Source organism: Thamnophis sirtalis, unplaced genomic scaffold, assembly GCF_051295495.1.
Source record: "Thamnophis sirtalis isolate CommonGarterSnake01/CBP01778 unplaced genomic scaffold, rThaSir2_p1.2 scaffold_4, whole genome shotgun sequence".
Taxonomy (NCBI): Eukaryota; Metazoa; Chordata; class Lepidosauria; order Squamata; family Natricidae; genus Thamnophis; species Thamnophis sirtalis.
In genome coordinates this window covers 22,269,112-22,294,410 of record NW_028261384.1, presented here as the reverse complement: position 1 = coordinate 22,294,410, position 25,299 = coordinate 22,269,112, and the positions used below count along the sequence as shown (strand labels likewise).

Genomic DNA, 25,299 nt, shown 5'->3' with positions numbered 1-25,299 from the left:
GTAAATAAATCCACTAACACGAAGAACTAAAATAGAGGTGAACATCATATTCAGGAACCACTTTGCTATTTATGGTTAGGACTTCAACATTCCTCTTAAAATGCTTCTTATTTGAGTCTTTTAGCTCCCGTAAATCCTTTGATAAGTCAGGCAGTCACTACTTCTAGAAAAGAGAAACTCAGAAATTGCCAATGAAATCTGGAGTATTCTGGATTTGGACAGCATTTTGCTTAATTAGTAGCCTTGTATCTTACTCCCAGATGAACATCTTTTTGGACAATTTTCATGAATTACAGTGCTATGCTTCATTTCCTTACTTCCTACTCATTGTGTGAAAGATGCTTCAAAAGGGAGGGAAACGAACAGCTCAGCTGCACAGAAGGATGAGGAAGCGACTCTACATACAAAGAGTCTGTTATGTGTAAAAGGGAAAGCTAAGAAAAGAGGGGGGGGAGAGAGCAAAAGGGAACTCATTTTCTGATGACTTTCCACTATATTTCCTTTAGTAAACAGGAAAGCCAAGACTTATCACTCACAAAGCCTCCTGGGAATCAAGTGCAAAGCTTATTTCGAGAGTTTAGGCATTGCATACCACTCCAAAAACATTAATTGGGTACAAAGAATCAGGAATTTTGCAAAAAAATTAAACAATGGAATAATGCTGCACTGAATTATGCCACAGCTGGGTCAAATCATGCAAGTGTTAAATAAGTCACTCATCCAAAAAATTATACATCTTTGGGTGTACATTAGATGCCAGATGTGCCTGCTTTTCCTGTCAAGGACAATCTACTTTCACAGAACAGAATATCATTTCCTGAGTTGTCTCAATTTCAGATCAGCAGAATATCCCTCTCCTGTACTTTTTAAAAACAATCTTCTCAGTTTGCCAGGCATGACCAAGGTGATAGATAAGACACTCTTCAGCTCAGTGGTGGGTTTCAATTTAGTTTACTACCGGTTTGCTCATGCTTACTTGCACGGCACTTCTGCACATGCACCAAAGCATCCGGGCAGGTGGGCGGAGCCTCCCACTGCTGCCACTACCAGCTCGCCCGATCTGGGGCAAACCAGCAGAAGGCCACCTCTGTTTCAGCTAGATGCCATGTTATTTAAAACAAACAAACATGAAAACGTCCATTTATACCTGTTTTCTCTTTAGAGAGACACTATGCCTTTTTCCTCTGTAGGGGCCTTTTCTATGGTGGTCTTTTAGATGCCATTCAGAAAAACCAGTATGATGCTAATCTTGCAGATCAGATGGAGGCAATTTCTTTTTCTTGGTTTGTTTTATTATACGCTCTCTATCTAATGTCACTGCAGTTTACTTACATGTCTGTTATGCTTAAGAACTGTTTCAACATTCACTGAGTGTTTTTGTAGTTTTTGAAAATGCTGAAAGTCAAATTGTAACATTTTCACTACACAGAGAATTCAGGATCCACAAAAGGCTTGAACGCTAGCCATAAGCGAAGTCTGGCTAGTATTCAATCCCACCGCATATTAAAAAAAAACTTGTAAGAATGCAGGAAGGGTTGGACTTACTGTATTCACTGCACAGCATTCCTGAGGGAGTTGGTGGGCTTCCATTTTTGTTTAACCCTTAAATCTCCTCCTGAGACCTCACAGCAATATTAGTTTCTTTATAGGGCCATTTTTTTTTACAATGCGTTCTGAAACGCACAGGTTGCCACATATTCAAGTAATCACCTGTAACTCTGGCTCTGTTGCCTATATAATGTCTTCATACAATGACCTCTGGGTGATGTGAGATCAACATCATTAAGATGGCAAACATAGTGTAGTGATGCATGGCCCTAAAAATGTGGGGTTTGCAACTGTGATATTCCACCTGTCATCTTGTTGTCTTTGCTGTCCTCTCACCCCAGCAGAGGCACTGTCTTCATATCTAGCATATGTTTCAAAAGTCCTTTTTTCAAAAGGCAACTGGCCTTTGTTTTTTGCTTGAAGACGTTTCACTTCTCATAAAAGAAGCTTCTTCAGTTCTGAAGAACTGAAGAAGCTTCTTGGATGAGAAGCAAAACGTTTTTAAGCTAAAAACTAAATCCAGTTGCCTTTTGAAAAAGCACCTTTGGGACAACCATGACCTGGAGGACTGAAAATCTCCGAAGACATTTAGCAAACATATGGAAATATCCTGAAATGGCTGCTGATCATAAGAAGGCACGACTCATTTCCACTACTGAAAAAGAACTGCAAAACCTTCGCATGTTCAGAGAACAGAAGAACAGAGGAAATGGGTCAATTCAACAAAATGTTGCAACATGCTTTCCCTCCTAAAAGTTCAAACTAAGTATCTTCTTCCCTAGTTTAAATTCATTTTCCCCCCTGTATGTCCTATGGACAGTTCCAGGTGAGCAGGCTTTTCATGGGAACCCTTTTAAATCGAAAATATACGTAAACCGGGCTATTTTTATTATTTTCACAGTTATTAAGACATTAAAACATATGATAGATCAGTTTCTAAGGTCTGTCTTGACTAACAACTCTAGCACCCTTCACACTGGCTATCTCTGGAGCTAAGAAATGGCAAAGAAGGAAGAGTAAGTAAAACATGCACCTGAAACTTTTGGCAGTTTACTAGCACTTCAAACTTTTATTATCAAATCTGGCATGAGCACATTCAACTCATCTTGTGTGAATTGGTTTTTTGTTACTGTTGAAAATGACTGTATTGACCCAGATTTTCCAAATAATCTAATGGAAGGAAGAAAGGGAAGAAGAAAATAAGAGGACATGGCTGATTCAATGTGATTTACTAGGTTACCTACAGTTCTCCCAAACCACAGTTTTCAGGCAGGCACGAAGCATGCACTGTACTTTTGCAGGGCAATCTAAGTTAACCAGCAGTTCATGTAATTACATTATGTTGGACGGAACTCACATGAATGTTCAAGGGAAAAAGTGTCTGCAGATTAGAAAAATAAAGTCTCAATGGAACTTAACCAACATGATAACAAGTCTAAAATCAACAGCATGTTAACGATAAAAAAATTCTTTATTTGTTTTGTTACGTTCCAATTTTAGGCTGCCTCGTTTTTAGAACATGTGCACTTGAAATCTGGCAATTCATCCAAAAAAGGGGCATTTGAGGGCTTGTGGATTCCCACAATGGAAGAATGGATGGTAAAGCAAATGGAATTGGCAGAAATGGCAAAATTGACTATTCTGATTAGAGAAAAATCTTTATGAAGTTTTGCTTCTACCTGGAAATCACTTTTTACTTTTAGTTTTTTGCTTGAAACTAAAGGAAATGATATTTTAATTTTTATGTTTATGACTCTAGAAATACTGAGAACTATTGTTAGTATTGTCAAAACACTACTATATTTTATATTTGTATCTGTATGAAAAATGGAAGTTGCTCCTTTTATTTTTCTCCCCTTCCCCACTCTCCCTCCTTTTTACTTGCACTCCTAATCTTTTTTCCCTTACTTCCTTTTTTCCATTTTTTATTTTTCTGTTTTCTTATATTTTATTTTTTTGCTGAAACTTCATAACATTTTTATTAAAAACAGAATTTGAGTCACTCTGACTCTGTGTGTGTGTGTGTGTGTGTGTTTGTTTGTGTGTGTGTGTGTGTGTGTGTGTACTTACTTTTAATGAATTAAAATCTGGATATGAATTAAAACTTGGGCAAGCAATTGTTTTTCCTTATTTGGAAGAAAAGATGCCCTCATTCTGCCATCATGAATGGTGTCTCAGCCAACTTCCATGCAAGTATATCACATGGCTTGTAGTCCCATCTTAGACATCTGAATGTCTTAAACTATATGTCCAAAGTTTCTAATACGTATTGGAAGCATCTCTGGGCCAAGTCTTACCAGCCTCAATCTCAACCAAGTCTTACCAACCAATTTCAGTGAGGAAGTCAAGCCCAAAGCTATCTACAGGATTTTTTTTCAGATGAGGGAGAAGAAAGCTGCAAGGAAGGACGTGGTTTAATTTGTACATATAGCATATGCACAACATCCATGCCCATTTTTCTAATAAGGTACTGGATTATATTTTTTTGTGGCAAAAAAATTAACAATTCCACATGATTTGTCAGAAATAGGATCTCATGTCCTGTGTATAGGAACATGGGAAGATGCTTTATACTGAACGACACCCTTGTTCATCTGGCAATGATCATCCACACCACTAGGTAGCAGTGTTCTAGATATCAGAAGTCTTTCTCAACCTTACCTAGAGCACCAAGAACTAAATCTGAAACCGCACTGCATGCAAATAAGAAATCCCATAACTGAGCCACAAATCTTTCCTATGTCTGCAAAAAATGGATTCTGCAGGAAAAGCCTTTTGTAGTGGTGGAGCACTCCTAACTTTTCCCCTGTTGAACATTGATTAATAAAGTCCATTTTTGGTAGTTAATTTTACATTGTACTGGTGCCCTTGGAATTGACTGTTCTTAAAATTGAAGAGTTTGTATCTGATTATACATTTAATTAAAACAAATACCCGATTGCATCAAAGAACAGCTTTACTATTTTTCAATAAAACTAAATCTTAAACAGCAGGTCTACCAAATATATATACATTCCTAATTTTTCAGGGTGAAAATCTGGGGACTTTTTATAAATGGCTAAAATATCTAATGTTCTAGTATCAGAAACTTATTCAAGTACTAGAAAAATATTGGACTGAAGAAAAGTAAGCTTATATAACATTTGAATTTACATTTGAAATGTGAAATTAAAAAAATAATAATTCTAGATTTAGTTCACCTGATTAGTCAACAGGCTGATATAATGTTTATTTGCTGCCTGAATTGCTATTATGAAAAAAATGTGGGATATAAATGTAATAATATAAAAAAAGCATTTATATTAGTTTTATATATTAATTATATAATGCCATTTGATTGAGGCTGTGCTCCGTAGGCTACCCACAAGGCGTATCTTCATGAAACAAGTGTGCTATTTCTGAGCATCGATGTTTTGTGTTGTTTCACAACTAAGTCTGCTCTCGGAAAAGAAAAATCTCATTCAAAAGAAAGGAAAAACTGAAGTACATAGAATATTCTTGCAGGTAACATTTCCCCCCTCAATCTTTAATCAATTGCATTTCTTTACATATCTACTTAGGCTTCCTGCTCTCACTTACTTTTATCTTCAAAAAAAGGCAATAACACTCCAAGAGAATCTACAAATTTATCTGGTATCAATTTCTGTATCCAACCTCCTACCCACCAACATAGGCACAGCAGCCGTTTAAGATAGCATAAATGAGTCTCTCTGCTACCTTATTTTTTTAAATATGCAGTTATAGATTTCACAGGTCACCATGGCAGAATCCACTATTTTTAAAACTTGCAGACATTCAGAAAATGTTATTCCTAATTTACACACACACACACACACACACCACACACACACACACCCCGAAATAATTGTTTTTCTACTCTTCCCTGTTGGCTCAACCCACAAAAAAAACATGTTTTTAAAGCTTACTATGTATGACAAAGACCAGAGCCTTGATTCTATTCATCTCAGTTAGCTAATAAATTGAATTAGCTTGTTAAGTCTGAAGAGTCCAAGAGTAGAATCTTAGGTACTACTTTGGCCCTCTGTATTTGTGTCAAGTTATGGTCCAGATTCTAGAGTTTAAACTTTTTTGCCTTGAGATCTCCCCATGATGGCTGTTGTTCTAGGCCCGAAGCACAAGCCTAGCAAAATGAATTAGTTGGTGCATGTTTAGCTTTACATTAAACTGCACCCTAGATGCAAAATCCAGGAGAGAGGGAAAAGAATGAAATATGATTTGCAAAGTACAAAGTGCTGTATTAAAAACAGTACTAAGACATAATGATAATTACAGATGGGTCTCTTCTGGAATGAAGTCAAGGTCAGAAGCGGGCAGAGAAGAGGAAATAGTATCCATTACGCGTTTTCTTCCACGGGGCCAAAATGTCACTTTAGGGCCTGATTGCTACAAGTCATCTTCTTTACTTTGTTTTTATTCCTGCCAAATTTTACCGTCTAGACAGCCCTCTTTGTAGAACATTAGCTGTAAATATCTTTAATGAATTTCTACGCTGACATTGACTAATTGAACACCTCAGCTGACAGAATGACTGAGGAGACATATTTATTCGCACCAGACACAGTTTTGAGATGTTTCGCACTGAAAAAGCCCACCATGTTGGTTGCGTAACCCTCTGGAATGACAGCAAACAAGGTATGTGTCAACCAGAACTGGTGTGATGCAAATAGCAAAAAAGAACAATAGAAAAATCCTTGCGCCCAATTCCTTGTCAGAACCAGGAAAATGAATTTGAACTGTAGCTTTTAATGTTGATTTTCCTGATGTGAATACAACTTTTGCAGATGTTGGTTGGCTCTTCAATCTCTCTTGAACAACGTTGGTATCAGCCATAAAATCTCCTCTTTGTGGGGAAAGGGTGAAGGGGAAAATGAGCCAGCAATGTGCTGCAGCTGCCAAAAAAGCCAATGCAACCCCAGGCTGCATTAACAGAGGGATAGAATCAAGATCACATGAAGTTCTAGTACTGCTTTACAAAGCCTTAGTAAAACCACACTTTGAATACTGCATCCAGTTTTGGTCACCATGATGTAAAAAAGATGTGGAAACTCTAAAAAAGAGTGCAGAAGAGAGCAACAAAGATGATTAGGGAAATGGAGGATAAATATATATAAAGAACAGTTGAAGGAACGAAGTATGGCTAGCTTAACTAAAAGAAAGATGAGGAATGATATGGTAGCAGTGTTTCAATATCTAAAGGGCTGCCATACAGAAGAAGGGGTCAATCTATTCTCCAAAGCACCTGAAGGCAGGACAAGAACCAATAGGTGGAAATAGGAGAAGCAACTTAGAACTAAAGATATTTTTTCTAACAATTAAAACAATTAATCAATGGAATAGTTGCCTTCAGAAGTTGTTGGTGCTCCAACACTGGAGGTTTTTAGGATTGGGCAATCATTTGTCTGAAATGGTATAGGGCTTGCTGTGTGATCAGGGGGCTGGATTAAAAGACCTCCAAGGTCCCTGCCAACTCTGTTATTCTTTTATTATGGTAAGTCATGAACCATTTGACTTTCCAGAAGCTGCCAACTTCTTCACATTCCCACATATAATTCCTTCTAAAAAAAAAAAGCAAGAAGGGGGTCCATCATCTTCCCAAATGGCAATTTTAGGCGATTTCAGGGTATTTTAAAGGGTATTAAGAGGCAATTAAACCATTAATTTAGTAGGGGGAAAGCCAAGAAAAATTGCATATGGTTTTGAATGCTGAGAAGGAGCGCAATGTCTCAGTGCCTTGAGCTTGTCAGCTGGAAAACTGACAGCCCGGGTTTGAGATCCTAGTGCCATATGATGGAGTGAGCTCCCATTATTTGCCCCATCTCCTATTAACCTAGCAGCTTGAAAGCATGCAGATGGGAGTAGATAAATAGGTACTGCTTCAGAGGGAAAATAACAGAGTTCTGTACACCTTGGGGTATGAGATTAAGATTAAGATTAAGATTTAGTTTATTTGTATGCTGCCCTTCTCCGGGAGAGACTCAGGGTGGCGAACAACTCAAAAAGGGAAAAGGGGATACAAACACAATACACATAATTAAAATACACAAGAGTCATACAGCCATACAAGTCGAGAGGGGAAGGGAACTCATCAACTCATCAACTCCAGGCCTGCCGGCACAGCCAGGTTTTGACGGCTTTCCGGAAGGCCTGGAGAGAGGTGAGGGTCCGAATCTCCGCGGGGAGTTCATTCCAAAGGGCTGGAGCTGCTACAGAGAAGGCCCTCCCCCGGGTAGTAGCCAGATGGCATTGGCTGGTAGACGGAACCCGGAGGAGGCCGACCCTGTGCGATCTAACGGGTCTATGGGAGGTAATTGGCAGCAGGCGGTCTCTCAAGTACCCAGGTCCAATACCATGAAGGGCTTTATAAGTTACTGCTGGCCACATAATCACATAAGTATCTTCTTGCTGGCTCCCTCTGTTAAGAATCAAAGATGAGTACCTCCATCTAGAGTTGGAAATGGCTGGACGCGAGAAATCTTCACCTTTACCTTTGAATGCTGGCAACTGCATGAAACCTCTGGTTCCTAATTTTTTCATATACATACATGTGAGTGTGTGTGACTGTGTGAGAGAGAGAGGGCGGGAGGGAGGGAGAGATGGAGAGTTCCAGTTCCTCTAGACAGCCTACAAAAATTATTTGGTTTAAATCTTCCTGTTCTCATAGTGCTGCCATTCATACAGCTCAATGGGTTAGGGGGCACAGAGACCATGGGCAGGAATCATTTTCCCTCCTGCCAACCCCAGATTTTCAAAACAATCTACTGTCCTCAGTAACAGCAGCAGAGGGACCCCCAAGAAAAGGAAAACAGAGGGACAACATTATTGTTTTTTAAGTTAATTATTTCAGTGTTAGGAAACAACAAAGCAGGTTTTTTTTTAATGTCATCCCCATTTTAAGAAACACTTCAATTTACAGATTTGCCCGTCTCTTTTGTTCTTGGTCCTTGAGGGGGGGGGGGCGTTGGCCCATAATTTAGCCTTTTCAAATCATTTCAATTAGGGAATTAGGAGAACTGAAGTCCAACACCTCTGCAGGTCTTAAGCTGTGAAATATTAACCTCAAAGCCAAAAGATCTGGCAGGATTTGGCTCTGAATCAGTTGAAGGAACCTTCGTAAATGCTCTTGGCATTTTGGTAGCGAATAAAAAGAAATACATCAGAATCTTCAACATGCTTATGTTCAGCTAAGTTGACACAACTGTATCTTGAGAAAGTCTGCCTCTAATTATATATGGCAGTCATCTGACCACAGATAAACAGATATTACACAAACCTTTGGAGGGAAGAGTATTTGGCTACTATAACTTTTGGAATAATTTACTCTACATCCTGACTTTAAAACACCAAAAATGATTCATAGCATTTTGGGGAGTTGCACATAAATATTTTTACTGAACAAGAGATTAGTCTCTCTGACCTCCATGCCTTATTCATACTAAACATTTCTATGCTTAGTGATATTGTATCATGGATCGCTGGAGAATAACCGGAGAATTGGGGCCACAAACTAACAAATACTAATAGCTTCCTCCCAGTAACTTTCAAAAGCTCCACTTCAAAAATAATGGCACAACAAGAGAAGCACAATGTCCCAAGAATGACTACTTTCACTTCTTTTCAAAACAAAGTGGGTGAATCATAGAAAGCTCTCTGTAAAGATAAATTACCCAGCCACCACTTAAGAAAAGAATCCGGGTTGAAAACCTATGTTATTGATTACCACTGGAAGTGGAATAAAAATAGCTTATATGTGCTTTGAGAATTCAATACATCTTTCTTAACCAGGACCCTATTTATTTTGTTGGAAGATATTTATACAGTGGGGGTGGGGGGCAAAGGTAGTGAAGCTCGGTCATGCAACAGCAAGGTGGCGCAGTGGTTAAATGCAGCACTGCAGGCTACTGCTAGATCAGCAGGTCAGCGGTTCAAATCTCACCGGCTCAGGGTTGACTCAGCCTTCCATCCTTCCGAGGTGGGTAAAATGAGGACCCAGATTGTTGGGGGCAATATGCCGACTCTCTGTAAACCGCTTAGAGAGGCCTGAAAGGCCTATGAAGCGGTATATAAGTCTACTGCTATTGCTATATTAAAACATTAATTGTGTTTTGAATTTAGTTTGAGTTAATAGCTCATCCTCATATATGAAACAATTGAGAGTGCAAAGGTGTTTTTTCAAGAGGCAACTGGACTTTCTGGTTTCTCTATGAAGACATTTTGCTTCTCATTCAAGAAGCTTCTTCAGCTCTGACTGGATTTTGGGGAATGGAAGGAGAAGAGCAGAAGAAGCTTCTTGGACGGGAACCAAAATGTCTTCAAATAAAAATCATAAAGTCCAGTTGTCTCTTGAAAAGCACCTTTGGGACAACTATGACCTGGATCACTGAGAATCTCCACAGACAGTTGAGGGAACTGTTAAATCAGACCACTAGCAGTTGAATAACCATGTTGATTAAGAAGTATAATCCATGTTGTGTAGAATGATCAGGAAGAAGGACTGATTTTTATGTTTAAATTTAGACTATAATAATTAAAAGGAATTTCCCGTTTATTATCCATGAGCCAGATCATAATGTATAATTATGCAAAGGCAAAAATATAGAGTAAAAGTCTAAGAATTACATAGTTGTTTACTCTGCTAGAAAATATTTATACATTGAAAAAAATTAGCATGCCTAATGCGTGCCTTTCTTGCATGTCTTTGCGATATAAGTCAAGTATAGGTTTCTCATCATGCTAAGCACACATCCTGATTTGAGGCATGCTGAGACAAAAAGCTGACAGAATTTACTGGTCGGGATAAATTCAAATACATTGATTTATGTAAATGAGAAAATGGCAAAATAAATCCTTTGTCTAAATCTGGGTCTTCAGGATAGGCAATATGTAAAAAAAATGAAATTGATTCTATAAAAGACAACTGAATAATAATATTATTATTATAATATGGTAAAACTACTACCACAGATGGTCCTCAACCTATGACCATTCATTTAATGGTGGTTCAAAGTTATCATAGCCTTGGAAAAACTGACTCATCCTCAAAAGATCTACCTGAAATTAGGCACAATTTGCTTACTAAATAGCCTGGACATAAATTGCAAACTTAATAAAAGCATAAGAATCAATTATGCTGGCTGAGCTTATAAACAGTAAAACAACCGTAATTTTGTACATAATCAGAAATAGGGAAAAGCAACTGTACACAATATTCTCATTTATTCTGGAACTCATAGAAACATACAAACCCACACCAAACAACAGATCTATCCTTCACTTCTCAGTAGTTCTCCAGTCGACTAATTTCTTAGTATGATTAACCTTAATTTATTCCTCCATTTTACTTGAGTATTTTTAAAACCAGTACTTTTAATCCAGAGCAGTACAAAGATGAGTACAATTATTTATATTGGTTCTACTTATAGAACCTGTGAAAATAATCTTTATCATTTTTCAAGGGGGATTTGTAAAAAGAATTTCCTCTTTAGTTTACTTTACTTTACTTTATTGTCATTGTACCTCATACAACAAAATTAAATGCCATCTTCAGTGAACATTATAACTATAAAAATAAAACACAAACACACATACTTCCCATTCTATACAATTGAATTAAAAGCCTGATATTGCATTAGTATTGCATTATACAGAAGAATTCAATATGGTTACTTGTGATTTGTGATTTATTGAGATTTGTAGGCCGCCCTTTTCCCTGAGGGGACTCAGGGCGGCTCACACAAAATCGGGGAAGGGGATAGAACTTCCCTGGATAGAAGTTGTTTTTCAGCCTATTTGTCTTTGTTTTTATTATCCTGTACCGTTTGCCAGATGGTAATAGTTCAAAAAAGTATGCCCCTGGATAGATGGGTCTTTATGAATGTTTAGGATTTTCTTGAGGCAACGGAAGCTATAAAGCTCTTCCAAAGAGGGGAGAAGTCAGTCAATGATCCTCTGGGCAATGACGTTAGCCCTCTGGAGCGCTGTCCTATCTGCCACTGTGCAATTGGCAAACCATATACAAGGGATGGATGTCTGATCTATTCCTTCTATAGTCCACTATAAGCTCCTTGGTCTTATTGGTGCTAAGGATCAAATTATTGTGACCACACCATGAAAAAACTCGGTCCATCTCATCTCGACAGGCAGACTCATCCCCCACGGAGATGAGTCCCAACACTGTTGTCTCATCTGCAAATTTATTAATATATTACTAGTGGGAGTAGGAATGCAGTCATGGACATAAAGAATATAGAATAAGGGATTCAACACAGAACTCTGTGGTGTACAGTGTTAAGAATAAGGGCTGAAGAGATATGATTATCTAATTTGACCCTCTAAAAGTGGCCAGACAGGAAATCCATAATCCAAAGGCAGATTGAATAAGAAAGTCCAAGATCCAGAAGTCTAGACACTAGTCTATGTGGAAGTATTGTGTTAAATGCAGAGCTAAAATCTACAAAACTCTTGTGCAAAAGAAATTTATGCAGCTTATTATTTTCCCTATTAGTTTCTCTCTTTTTAAACCAGTATGATCTGCTAATTTTATGTCTTATGAAACAAATACATGTTATTTACAGAATACAAGATGCTGTGTTTGAGAGAGGGGGGGGGGGACAACCAAAATCCCATTTGACAAGCTAGAAATCTGGGAAAATTCAAAACCGATTCCTCTGCCTTTCCACTTGAAGAATGAATTATCATCAAGCATACGATTCATTATAATACAAGAAGGACAGGTGACAAAAGTTAAGACAATTAAAGATGACCAGTACACCAAAATCTCATAAAAGCCTTATGTGTTGCGCCATCTGCAAAAAAAAATAATTCAATTTCCACTCCATTTTCTTAAGAACTGTTGCAGTAATGTAAACCCCACTTATTGCAAATTGCACAGTTCTTTTTAGAAATCTTGGCCTCATTCATTGCTTCTTTCACCCTTTTCCCAACTCTGTAACTCTTATGATTCCTACTATCCATTGCTCTTCAGTGGACATGGGAAAGAGAAAATCTCTGCATAATTATGTTGTTGGCAAGATATTCAATTAGACAACAAGGCTTAAACCATTCAAGAATAAAAGCTCTGGAGAGGAATAACTCCACAGAAGCAACTTAGCTTGTTGGTTGATTGGCATTCAGAAACTCAGTCGCTATTGACCACAAAAACAATCTGCCGTCTGTCTAACGAAGTGAGGCATTTAACTACAGGCTCCATGGTTTCAGCTTGCATCTGACTTTTTTTTTTTGCAATACTTCTTGTTACTTTAATCCAAGTCAAGCCTTTTAAAATTAAAAGAAAATGTTGTCTTTAATTAAAGACTCAGTAGAGAAAGTTCTTTATAAAAAATGTGCTTCTACTTTGAAGGGGGAAAATGTATTTGAAAACAGTGAAAACTTTTTGAAATATAAAATACATTTTCCCTTTGCCAGACTAGGAGGAGAAACTTTCTCTCTCTTCTTTCACTCCTTGTCTCTTTGGGCTTTAAAGCAAAATATGTGAAAATCATTCATTTATGGAACAATATTTTTGATGCTATTGCCACTGCAGTTGTGAATATTTGGCCCAACCAGACTTTTTCCAGATTTTCGGCAGAAAAGCAGAAATGAAAAGGTGGGTTATCCTTAGTACATATTAAGCACTAACACTTGCTGAAAAATTTACTCATTTGCTGGGATTAAATTATTTGATGTCAGGTATGTGCAACGTAGCACTTTTCACCACGATGCAAATGAAAATAGAGGGCTTGCTACAAAGTCTCACTTTGGCAAGATGGGTTGAAACAGCAGCTGCTGGAAGACAATTTTGGGGAACAATGGGCCATCTGAAAACCATTACTGCGTTCAAGTGGATTTTCCACATGTTCATTTGCTGGACAAGCAGGTTGCCTTGAAGTATTGTCCTCAAGGGAGAAAAGGAAAAACTTGAAAAAAGTATTCTCGCCGTTAGATCACTGCTTTGCTAGAGCGAGCCAAAAGTACGGCCAAGGAAGCTTTGAGTTTTACGGCTGGCAAAATCATCCGATCAGGTACAAGGGAGGGAGGGAGCTAGCGAGGAATTCAAAGGATGAAAGCAACAGTAGCTGATAGGAGGAGGAGGAGGAGAAGTATAGTTGCTTAAACTGCTCAAGAGGAAAATTAAGTATTCAGAATTCTCCTCTCTTCTTGCTGCTTACATGAGCTACATTTGCAATGTCCAAAGGAAAATGCCATTGTCTTACTGCATACAAATTCTTGCTTCATTTTTGGTAAAGATTTTTAAGACTCAATTACTGGACAGATAGGGACATGTTTATAAAAAGTAGGTAAGAAAAAAAATATGTACCTTTTGTAATTTTGCTTTGAGTTAAATGGTATGTTGGTTCAAATTTTAAGAATGGCATAGATATAAAATATTTTTGCTTTAAGGGAAAAGGCAAAGGGAAAATCTAGATCTATCATACTCAAGGAAGCATGAAAATGTACAATTTCAAAATAGCTTAAGATTTACTATTCGTGTGAAAATTTCTATTGTGAGTGAGATTATTATTATTCCTGACTTAAGGCATATCTTTTAAAATAAATATCTTTTTTTGTTTAGATTGTTATAACAATAATGTATTGCATATTGAAATTCTATCATATGATGCTGTCCTTTCTTTGACTTCAGTAAGACGTTTGTAGAATACAATTGACAGGTCCACTAAAGTCATCATAGTAAATATTCAACTAATTGAAACATTCTATGCATCAAAATCTCTAATAAAGCTTACAGGAAAATCAGATTTCTGAAAAAAAATCACAGGCAAATGATTTAATCAAACTACGAATAACATCTCAATGTTCTCTCTCATTAGAAGATACTTTCTTCCATTTTTTTGAAATTAGTGGTAATTTTAGCTGGTTTTACTAACTAAAATTATCGCTAAGTTTATCTCTCTAAATCTTTCTTGACTTACTATGAGTAGAAAAGCAAAGTATAAAATAAAAATTTAACTACATAAACATATTTCTGATTTTTTATTGGTTGGCATTAGCTATTAGTTTCTGCTTATTTTACTGTTTTTATTTACGGTACTCATTTAGTATTCCTAATTTTTAACACAGAAAAACTATATATTAGCCCAGAAAAAAAAATCCTTTACCAAGCTCGTTTGAACAATACTTAAGTCTCAACAGAGACTTTATAACAGCTACATAATTACTATAATGATAGATTTATAAATTCAGTGTAAAAATTAGCCATTTATTTGGTAATTGAGAGCCATTCCATGAAAAGCCTGGATCATCACTAATTTTCAGAACTGTTAAATAAGAAAATATTCTTCAATTATGCATTTAGATGACATTAAATGACAAATGATATGTTAAAAATTCACCTGATACATATTTCTTAACAAATAAAAATATGATATATAGAACGGTCCACTTAGTGGACCAATTTATGTTTGAATGCAGATTAAAAGAACCATGTTCAATGAAAAGAAATAATATGTGAATTCCATTAATCTCAACAATGGTAACTAAGGAAACTCTGCCAATGAGCTGTACTTTCATGTTCTGTTTGACTGAAGTATAGCTCAATTTGCTTTGGAGGATAAAAATGGGAATTGCTACCTTGAGTTTGCTGCTACTAGAAGTCTGCTTACATTTCCCTGTCTGTGTGTCCCAGAGTATTTCAGACTTTTAGACTGATAAATTTCTGAATCACTCTTGGGAATTTATGAAGACCTACATCATCAATGGATAAGGAGAACATGTAAAGCAGAGTTGAATGTACTCATTTCTTATCTATCTATCTATCTATCTATCTATCTATCTATCTATCTATCTATCATCTATCTATCTATCATCATTCATTCATCTATCTATGCATCTGTGTGAGAGTTAATTATTTTTCAGTTCTAAGCAATTTCCTATAAAAATATAACCAATAGTAATTTTAGATGATGCATATTATTTTATGGTTTTGCTATACTGCCAATTAGAACACAAAGCAGAAGGTAAATACCCCCGCCTCATTTTAATTTTGTGGTTCAGTCAAGATGTATTAATATTGGTCAGAAGCTTCTGTTGCAATCAGGAGTCATTCATAAATCCTCTTTAGAATTTACCATAAATCAGTGTGAAGGGACATGGATATGCGCAAGAATTCTAGTTTTAGCTACATGCTTCCATCATGGAGCCTCTCTGCAGTTATGATTATGGACAAATGGCCAATTTAAAGGAAATACTTACTTTCCCCCCAATAATGAGAAATAAAATACAAATCACAAATCCATAAGGGGAATCGGGATTTGCACAAACAATACCATATTTTTTTATTTGCCTCTGGATTTTAATAACCATTGTGTGGCAGCAACACATACAAATAAGAAATGGAAAAAAAAATGCATATTTCTCTTACTTGAAAGAATATTTTTAAAACTCTAAAAATACATTTTTTAGCCTTTCTAACCCCAGAAAAATATATTTTATGGAAAAAGGTTATACAACCAATAAGAACAATTTAAATTGGAATAATGCTCTTTAAAAAAAAAACCTAAGTGTTGTTAAATACAAATGTATCTGATTAACTTATGCCAGGTACGTTTACACTTATAGTTAGCTATGGGTCATTTCTGGTACTTTTTGAAATTGATCATAAGAATCCCTACTGGGGTGAAGTTTAAGGCTTCAGAAGAAATTCGAGAAAATAAATTCCTGGTCTAGAGCAGGGGTGAAATCCAGCAGGTTCTCACAGGTTCTGGAGAACCGGTAGTGGAAATTTTGAGTAGTTCGAAGAACCGGCAAATGCCACTTGTGGCTGGTCCCAGAGTCGGGTGGGAATGGAGATTTTGCAGTATCCTTCCCCTGCCACCCCCACCAAGCCACCCCAACAGAACTGGTAGTAAAAAAAAAATGAATTTAACCACTGGTCTAAGACGTTCATAGTCAGAATAATTTTACAATTATTCAATTCACACACACACACACACACACACACACACACACCCCGGATACCCTCAAGTCATTTTTGGACCCCTAATGATTGCATCAATTAGTTCCTGCTGTTTTCTTGGCGAAGTTTTCCTGAGGTGATTTGTTGTTGCCTCTTTCCTAGTGCTGATCTGGAATGATTCGCCCAAGCCCACCCAGCTGGCTTTATATCTGAGATGGGTCTAGAACTCACAGTCTCCTGGTTTCTTGTCCAGTGCTTTAATCACCTCACCAAAACAGATCTCTATAAATACATAGGTGAGTTAATACAGGAGGATTACAAAAACCGAAATAAGGGTCATTCGACAGAAGAAGAAAAATTATATAGTCAACAGAAGTGACAGAAAAGGAAACTATAATGAAATGCAAACGAAGACCACTTTCATGGAAATAGATAGCACCAATTATAATCAGATCTGCAAGAGAGAGGAGGTTTTTTTCTCTCCTTTCTCTCTTTAAATTGCCTCCATTAATGCAAATGCTGGTATCAGAGACATACCTGTGTAAATCCACTTCATGTAAATTGGAGAATGTGTCTCCTGCTTTGCCAAGTTCAAGCCTGACTGAATTTTTACAGCTGGATCAGAGAAGCTTGGCTGTGTATGTTTTAGAGAGACTTTTTTATGGAAATATTGATACAACTTTAAACACACATGAACAGCTCTGTGATGGGCTAATATTACACTAGAGGTATGGACTGATCCAGCAGACAGTGGTACGGACAGAATTTACCAGATTGGGAGATACAAAAGTTTTATTTACATTAAGAAATTGAAACAACCTGGAACACAAGGAATGCCATTCCAGATATTAGGTTTGAAGTAACACATTTTTCCAGAAATAAATAAAGTTTTTATGCCCCCACCTCCCTTTCCTTTTCTTAGGTATTCTGCCAAGAAATACAAGACCCCTTGTTCCAGACCAATCCTCTTTCATGGGATTTATATTTTTGGGCATTACTTTAATGATACGCCTTGCTTCCAAACCAGCTTTTCTCAACCTGGTGCCCTCTTAATACATTAAGACTACAGCTTCCAGAACTTCCAGGCAAAATTCTGAGAACTGACATTCCAAACTCCTTGGAAGAAATAAGATTTGGCAAAAATGTTCTAGTATATGTTTTTGGTTCACTTTAATTCTCCTGAGCATGAGATTATCTCTATGGTTTGCAAAGAATGGTTCACACTTGAATGAGTGTCAACATTCCCTTGCAGAAAAGCCTTTGATAAAAGAGATTTAGGGGATGGTGGGACATTAGCCATTGAGACTGGGAGTACAGTGCTGAAAAAATATGTGCTAAACCAGTGTTTCTCAGTCTTGGCAATTTGAAGATACATGGCTAGGGAATTCTGGGAATTCTATATACATCTTCAAGCTGCCAAGGTTGAAAAACACTGCATTAAACCTCATCTGAAAGACTAAACTGAAATACTCAAACCAATCATAGCGGAGGAGAATAATCAGTTTCAAAGTATGAAAGAAAGAAAGAAAGAAAGAAAGAAAGAAAGAAAGAAAGAAAGAAAGAAAGAAAGAAAGAAAGAAAGAAAGAAAGAAAGAAAGAAAGAATATAGTTATTTTCAGTTTGGTTTCAAATCATGCAGGAAAGAAAAAATCTTGAAGAGAAGAAAAGGGGAAAGGGGAAAGAGAGAAAGGGAAGGGAAAGAAATGAAGGAAAGGAAAGAAAGGGAAGGGAAAGAGCAGAGCAAAGCAAAGCAGAGCAAAGCAAAGGAAATTTTGTTGGTAGCAGAGAACTTTCTTCCAGGTGTAATAGCAAGTGAATGAGGTAAATTTTCATCAGAACTATGCTTGGTACAAACCAGTGGTGGGATTCAAATTTTTTTTACTACCGGTTCTGTGGACGTAGCTTGGTGGCCATGGCATGGCTTGGTGGGTGTGGTTTGGTAAGCGTGGCAGGGGAAGGATTCTGTAAAATCTCTATACCCTCCCCACTCCAGGGGAAGGTTGCTGCAAAATCCCCATTTCTTCCTGATCACCTGGGACTTGGGAGGCAGAGAATAGATGGTGGCAGGGCCAGTCAGAGGTGGTATTTACCGGTTCTCTGAACTACTCAAAATTTCCGCAAAATCTGATGGACATGTGTTAAACTAGATCTGAAAAGAAATTTGACTGACAGCATAGAGAACGAATGTCTTGCCACTGGCACAAGTCAGATCTGTTGCCCTAGTCATCTTAAGGCAGGTTTAAATTTAAATCAGCTACTTTATTGTTTATGAAAGATTTCATTTTCTTTTCCATTTTTCACACTTTTAAAATATCCTATTTTTTATGTTGCTGATCTCTTTTTATTAATTTTATTGGCCGCTGGCCTAAAAATAGTCTTAAGTTCTGGAAAATTTCATATAGGCCAGCATCGCAGTAGGAACATAAGAAATTTTAGAATATCGTGCTTTATTGTCTGGATCACTGGCTTCCTTGCCCTGATATACATTACAAGAATATTTCTTGGCTCCAGTTCAGAAGCAATAAAGCATGACTAAGTCCCAAGGAAGCAGCTTAGTTGGGCCAAACCAAAACGGAAGGCAATAGAAATATACATTTAAACATGGCTCCATCATCAATGCTATGAAAAGTGTTTTTTTTTCCTCTGAGGGTATATGTATCTCTTAAAACTGATCAGTGATCATGATAATCCTAAGTGCCATTAAAGAGATCATTTAAAAACCTGTATGGCACAAACAGCCACATCTTTTAACCAATTGATTCTGTACTATTTTAGATAGGTACTGTACCTATTAGGAATGTGAATTTTGCTGTACTTGATGTTCAAATGCTTATCTTGCTTTAGTGTTTTTTATTTTGCAGTAGTAGGCATTTATCTTCATTCCTGCTTTTCATAGACTAATCTGCAACATATTCCACAAAAATACAGTGCAGATGTTCAAAAGTGGATCATATGAAGATTTTTGTCAACTCTTAAACAGTTGTGAAAGAAGAATACACTTTACAGCCACGTTTTTTTTTTTAAGTGGATGCTTCATTTCACAAATATTAACTGGAAAGGGGAAAAAACACATTGGCAAGCTAAACAAGATAAAATATCTATACATCTGATATATAATATAAAGTCTAACAGTTAGACATAAAGTAATCTAACCTTTAAGAATGGCTGTTGGGAATTGTGGTTTTTCAATCTCCTGCAATGGAAGATGCTAAAGATTCAACATCATAACCTTAAGAGCAAAATATAGAGTGAAAGAGGAGTTGAGGAGTAAGTAAGAAAAACAATTCCAGAAGCCCACAAAATTCTACTCCACATAAACACCTAAAAGAAAACCACCACTTTCAAATTCTGAATACTGATCAGTTCTGAGGGCAGTTTTTTTTCCAGATGTCATCATTCCTGAACTCCTTAAATACCACAAATACAAATATGCCAAAGACTTTGCTTCTGTCGCTGTCCTGCTCATCCTCTCTCAACAAAGGAATTCTTAAAACTCTGTTACGAGATACTGAAGCTATTTAGTTTCCAATGGGATACATGGTCAAGTATTTCATGTGAACCAAACACTAGTATGTCTAATTTCTGAGCAAGTGCCTGGAAGTGCCATGGAAACTGATATAGTCTCTATCTCTGCTTCTTTCTTACATGCATACATTATTCCAGTCTAGGAGAAAAAACAATGTAAGTTCAAAAAAAGCTCTGTAGTTAAAATATAGCTTATAATGCATGCAAAGCATAATTGGTAGGGTAAGTTGACTGAGATAGGAATCTGTAATATGAAGGTCAAACAAATCTGGGATTAATTTGCTTGGGGAAGTGATGCAAATATGAAGTAGTCAATGCTTTGGAGAACGTTTGTAGCTTCCTCATAAAAGGACTGTCATGGTACATGGTACCAGTAATTTGTCAGTTACAAATTACTATTTACTAAAAGCAAACAGTGATGTCATTTCTTGCCACTCCACCTAGCTCTTCCTGATGCTTCTTAGCATCCTGGTTTACCGCTTCTCTTTTTTTTTCCGGATAGGAGAGTACATTTCGATATTACTACTTCGTTCTTCAGGAATTCCAATATGGCTTCTGCATAGCCCAGAAACAGCATTGGAAATGTTTTGCTTATTTATTAATTTCAAATGGTTACCAAATTAGAAAACCTCTAGTGCTTTGCACTCCAGTTTCCTATTTAAAAATAATATTTTTTAAAAGGGAGATACGGCAAGGAACTTGATGGTTGCCAAAGGAGGAATCTGTAGGCACACCTCAAATCTTACCACATTCATGTAATTTGAATATGGCATATGCTGTCAATATTTCTTCACACTGAGGAAAATTGCATATAGAAATGAACAGAAAAAAGAAAAGAAAACATGCATGTGCATAAACCATTTTTAGTTAGGAAAAGACATCTCAGAGAAACACATTCTGGAATAACTGATTCCTCCTTTTTAAGTGAGCTGGCAGTGCCCCATTCTGATTGGCATGTGGTTAAAACTTTAATTGGTTAAAAGTCAATTTGCATATTCCTGAAAATATGGGTCTGTTCGCCTTATAGTGGAGTCCACATTTTCTGTTCTGCATTACAGACTAATTAGAACAATACACTTGGAACACACTAGGGCAACATAGACGTCTGTCTGAAGGACAATAGGAATTAAAATTGAGTATATCTGGAGGTCCCGAGTGAAGGAGGGGTGAACCTGGAGTATCAGTGTATGAAAATATTTACTCGGTCCTTTGAAGTCTGCAAAGAATGAGGAATATGACCTTGTTGGAAAAATGCAAGACCATTAATTAGCCAAAGGGAACCGAAACGTTCTTTTTTAAGTCCTTACAAACAATATAATATTTAGAAACAGCTCGGAAAGACACCTCCCTGATTCACTGGGAAATTGAAGGGATGAATGTCAGGGGTGTTTGCATGGAGATGGAGTCAAGCCAGACCTGCAAGATTTTGTTAATGTAGCCAAGGTAGATCTTCTAAAGGCACCAAATTCCTGAATTCTGGCCTGCTTAGTGCAGCTGACAGAACCCCACATAACTTGACGGTGTACATAAACTAAACATTTGCATCAGCACTATACGTTTTGTTATATAATTTGAATTACTTAAACAGAAGTATGTTAGAACTTCTTGTATTCTTGATCCTTTACATTTCTAACAGTGTTTTCATATTCAGAGTTATTAAAGATGCCAGGAAATCATAACATGTCAAGAAAATGCTGCTCTAAGACATATTCAGAAAATTTTAATTATTTTGCCCAGCATTTGTAGGAGAGCTAGTGGAATTATAAAACATATTTAGAAATTGGATGCATGGGACTTTTAGCTTTTAGGGTTGTACAATTTAGGGCCCTAGAACCGCTTGCACTATACCCCCTTAATAACTTGAGTGAGTTCACAAAATTATTTAAAATACTGCTACCACATGCTAATTTTAAAGGAGAAAACGTTAAATAAACAGGAAGAGTAATCTCATTGATTAAATTAAGTTTTGCCCTGGCCCCACCCATTTCTTTGATCTCTTTTAACGTGAACATTTTTCATCCAGATGGCTTCCAGGATGGCTACTTAGGGTCTTACCTTTTCCTTCTTCAAAGCGTGTTCCTGCTTTAACAGCAACTGTGGTGCTTTAAAAGTAACTGTAATGTTTTTTGTCTTGCAAATTAAATTTGTCCAGTAAAAAGAAATATCCCTATGAATGTTAAATTTATCCATTTAAATATGTTGCTTTATGCTTTTCAAGAGTACATTCAAAGGAAAAAGTCTCTACATAGCACTAATTCTGCACACATAGAGAGACATTAGCATGATTGTGTAACACTTTATAGCTTGTTTTTCCAAATGTTCCACTTGTTCCTGATGTAGTGGTTAGTTATACGGATGCCTCAGCCATTTCAGGAAATTTCTCCAGCTCTAAGTCAAAGCTAAAAAGCTGGCAGAAAACAGGCCAAGTCCAGTAACAATTCTATTACCCAAGAGTATGCCCATTTTTAAATTCCAATTGTATAAGTATCAAAAACCAGAAGTTCACATGTCTTAAGTCACTGTGTTCTCATTTGAGCAACAATCGTTTTAAACTAAAATTTGGCACGGGATTATCCCGTAATGTAGACCAAATGCACTTGGAATGCTGAAAAACAGCATTCAAAAACCAAGAGATTTCACTTGGAAAACACTTGAACTAGACAACCACAGCTCCTATTTTACACAAAACCTTTTAGAATTATGAATACACTTCAAGGAAAGTCCGTTGCTCAACCCAAGACTTGGAAGGAAAGCACAATAATTTTAACTTAAATGGAAGATCTACATAAGACTGAAACTCAGGGGAAGAGATAAAAGGGATGAGTTATTATTTTTATCTAAACAATAAAAGAAGGAATACATTTTTTGAAAGCTTCTCTGAAAATATAGGAATCAAGCTATAGATGATCTATAATAGCATTCTCCAATTTGATCCCACAGACACTTTCAATTATCTCTTCGCAGTTAATATCACTTTTGAATTTTCTTACTGTTAACCTGCCCATTCCCACCATTCACCCATATATATTTTGAACTAAAAAAGATCCCTTTTATTTCACCACACCATAAAAAATATCCCTTCATATTCCACTATACTGGACAACAGACCATACTATGGTCTGTTGTTCAGTCTTCTATTACCAACTTTTCATAATCCTTTCCAAAACATCTTGTGATATTTTTACAGTATTTCATTTAACTTTCTAGGAATCTTGTCCTGTTTTAAATGTAAACTTGATATATTTCAATATACCTGATATATTTGGAAAATTAAAAAATCAGGGGATTAGAAGGTTAGAAGAAGCTAGCTGATAATTAAGAGGCATGTCTTTTGGTTGACATATACATTAGTATGGACACAAGAAAATGAAAAAATTAAAGCTTTTTTCAAAGAAAAGCAAACTTATTTTCTGTCCTTGAGGATAGAAAGCTTTAACTTGGGATTTACTTTAAAGCAAAATCCTGGAAGTTGCAATAAAAATTGTGAAAAGATTGCAAGAGTTTGAGGAAAAGACCGTGAAAGAAATGACAAAGACTACAATGTGAAGAATGATCCCATATATGAGTGTAAAAACATGGACTTTATTATGAAGTTTCATCCATGGAATCATTCAGATGTTCAAGTTTCATTCAGAAGTGCATACGAATGCAATTCATAGTGGGTCTAAACAGGCCAAAATTAACAGGCCAGAGCAGCTTAGAGGAACATAGTTTTGTCATGATGCAAGAGATGAAAAATATAGGATCCATATTTATTAATAAAGCAGGCAAGAAGAGGATTTCTCATATGGAACTGTTTGACTTTCAGCCAAACCACTAGTCCAAATCACTTGAGCTGTTGGCACTGAAGATCTGGGCCAAACTCCAAGGCCTTCAGAACAATTAACCAAATAGCAGAATGGTGTAAATAGACTAAGCAGTAGCAGGATGGAGCTAACCTATCTTGAGTAGGGATCAAAAATTGAAAAAGTTTCTTCTCTTATGACAATCTGCCCAGATTCCAGACCTTTCCCTCTTAACTTTCCCTCAGTGCTACAAAGTTCATCCAAAATAGAAAAAAGGCAGTCTTTCCTGTGGAGCTTCATATCAAGTAGCGTGCTTTGCCATTTCAAATGTATCAGACCCCATCTATGTCTCATTTTAAGAAAGCCCTAAAGCCCCATTAATTTATCCCAGGAATCCTGTTAACAAGACTTATTATATTGGCAAGGACACCAGTTGGAACTGAGGTTTCTTTTTCTATGGTGGAACATATTCTTTTAATGTTGGCTTTCTAACCTCAGGCATCCAGTGAAACCTAGGATTTTTTTTACAGCTAAAAGTAGGGAATTACAATATTAATTACAGCACAGCCTTCTAAACCCTGAGATATTAGCATCAGCTTTCGGGCGCAATGGTTCAGTGATTAAAGACACAGATCAGGTTTGAGACCCAAGGGTTGCACAATGGGATGAGCTCCCATTACTTGACCCAGCTCCTGCCTACCTAGCATTTTCAAAGCATGCAAATGCAAGTAGATAAACAGGTACCACTTTGATGAGAAAATAGCAGTGTTTTGTGCACCTTGGTGTGTATAGTTATGCTGGCCACATGACCAAGGAAATGTCTTCAGACAATGCTGGTTCCCTCAGCTAAGAAACAGAGTTGAGCACTGTCCCCTAGAGTTGAACATGACTGGAAAGGGGAAAACTCTTACCTTTACCTTCTAAACTCTGAGATATTACAAGCACATTCACCCTAAAACAACCTTCTTGTAAAAATAGGAATAATTATGAAGGAACCAGAAAAGAAGGGACTTTGGGGAAAGGCACATACCTGTCCGGTAGACAAAATTTCCATCAGTCTCGGAGGAGGATGGCGACACCAGTTCTTCTTCAAACTCATTAGAGCTGAATGATCCAGAATGATTCCTTTGTCTTGTTTTTTCCATCAGGTCTGCATCTGTGGTCATGACATGTGTCACCGAATCATTCAGGTAGCGATTCAATAAGCTGCTTTTGTATTTAGGAGGGGCTACATAATCCTCACTGGCACTTCCTTCTGGTTTTACTCCAGATTTTATGACAGAACTTTCTGTTTTAACCACAGCATGATGAACCTGTGTGTTGTATTCTCCTTCATTTCTGGGAGGGTTTTCATCTGCAAAGAGAAGAATGATCAAGCAGAAACTTTTCTTATGTATCTTTATACTCTTAAAGAAGTGTTTGGTGGAAAACGGAGATCAGATGGCATTATCATGACAGTCTTTTCTAAAATCCATTTACATAGACTTCTCTAATCTGCCCCATCCTCCATTC

The 25,299-nt window shown here is 36.9% G+C and overlaps 1 protein-coding gene across 1 annotated transcript in view; it reads right to left on the bottom strand.

Moving 5' to 3' along the window:
* Positions 1-25,299, bottom strand: part of MKX (mohawk homeobox) — a 60,914-nt gene that overhangs the window by 17,186 nt on the left and 18,429 nt on the right. Inside the window, 1 exon segment of the mRNA XM_014075841.2 lies at positions 24,818-25,141. Coding sequence (XP_013931316.2) covers positions 24,818-25,141 — 324 coding nt within the window.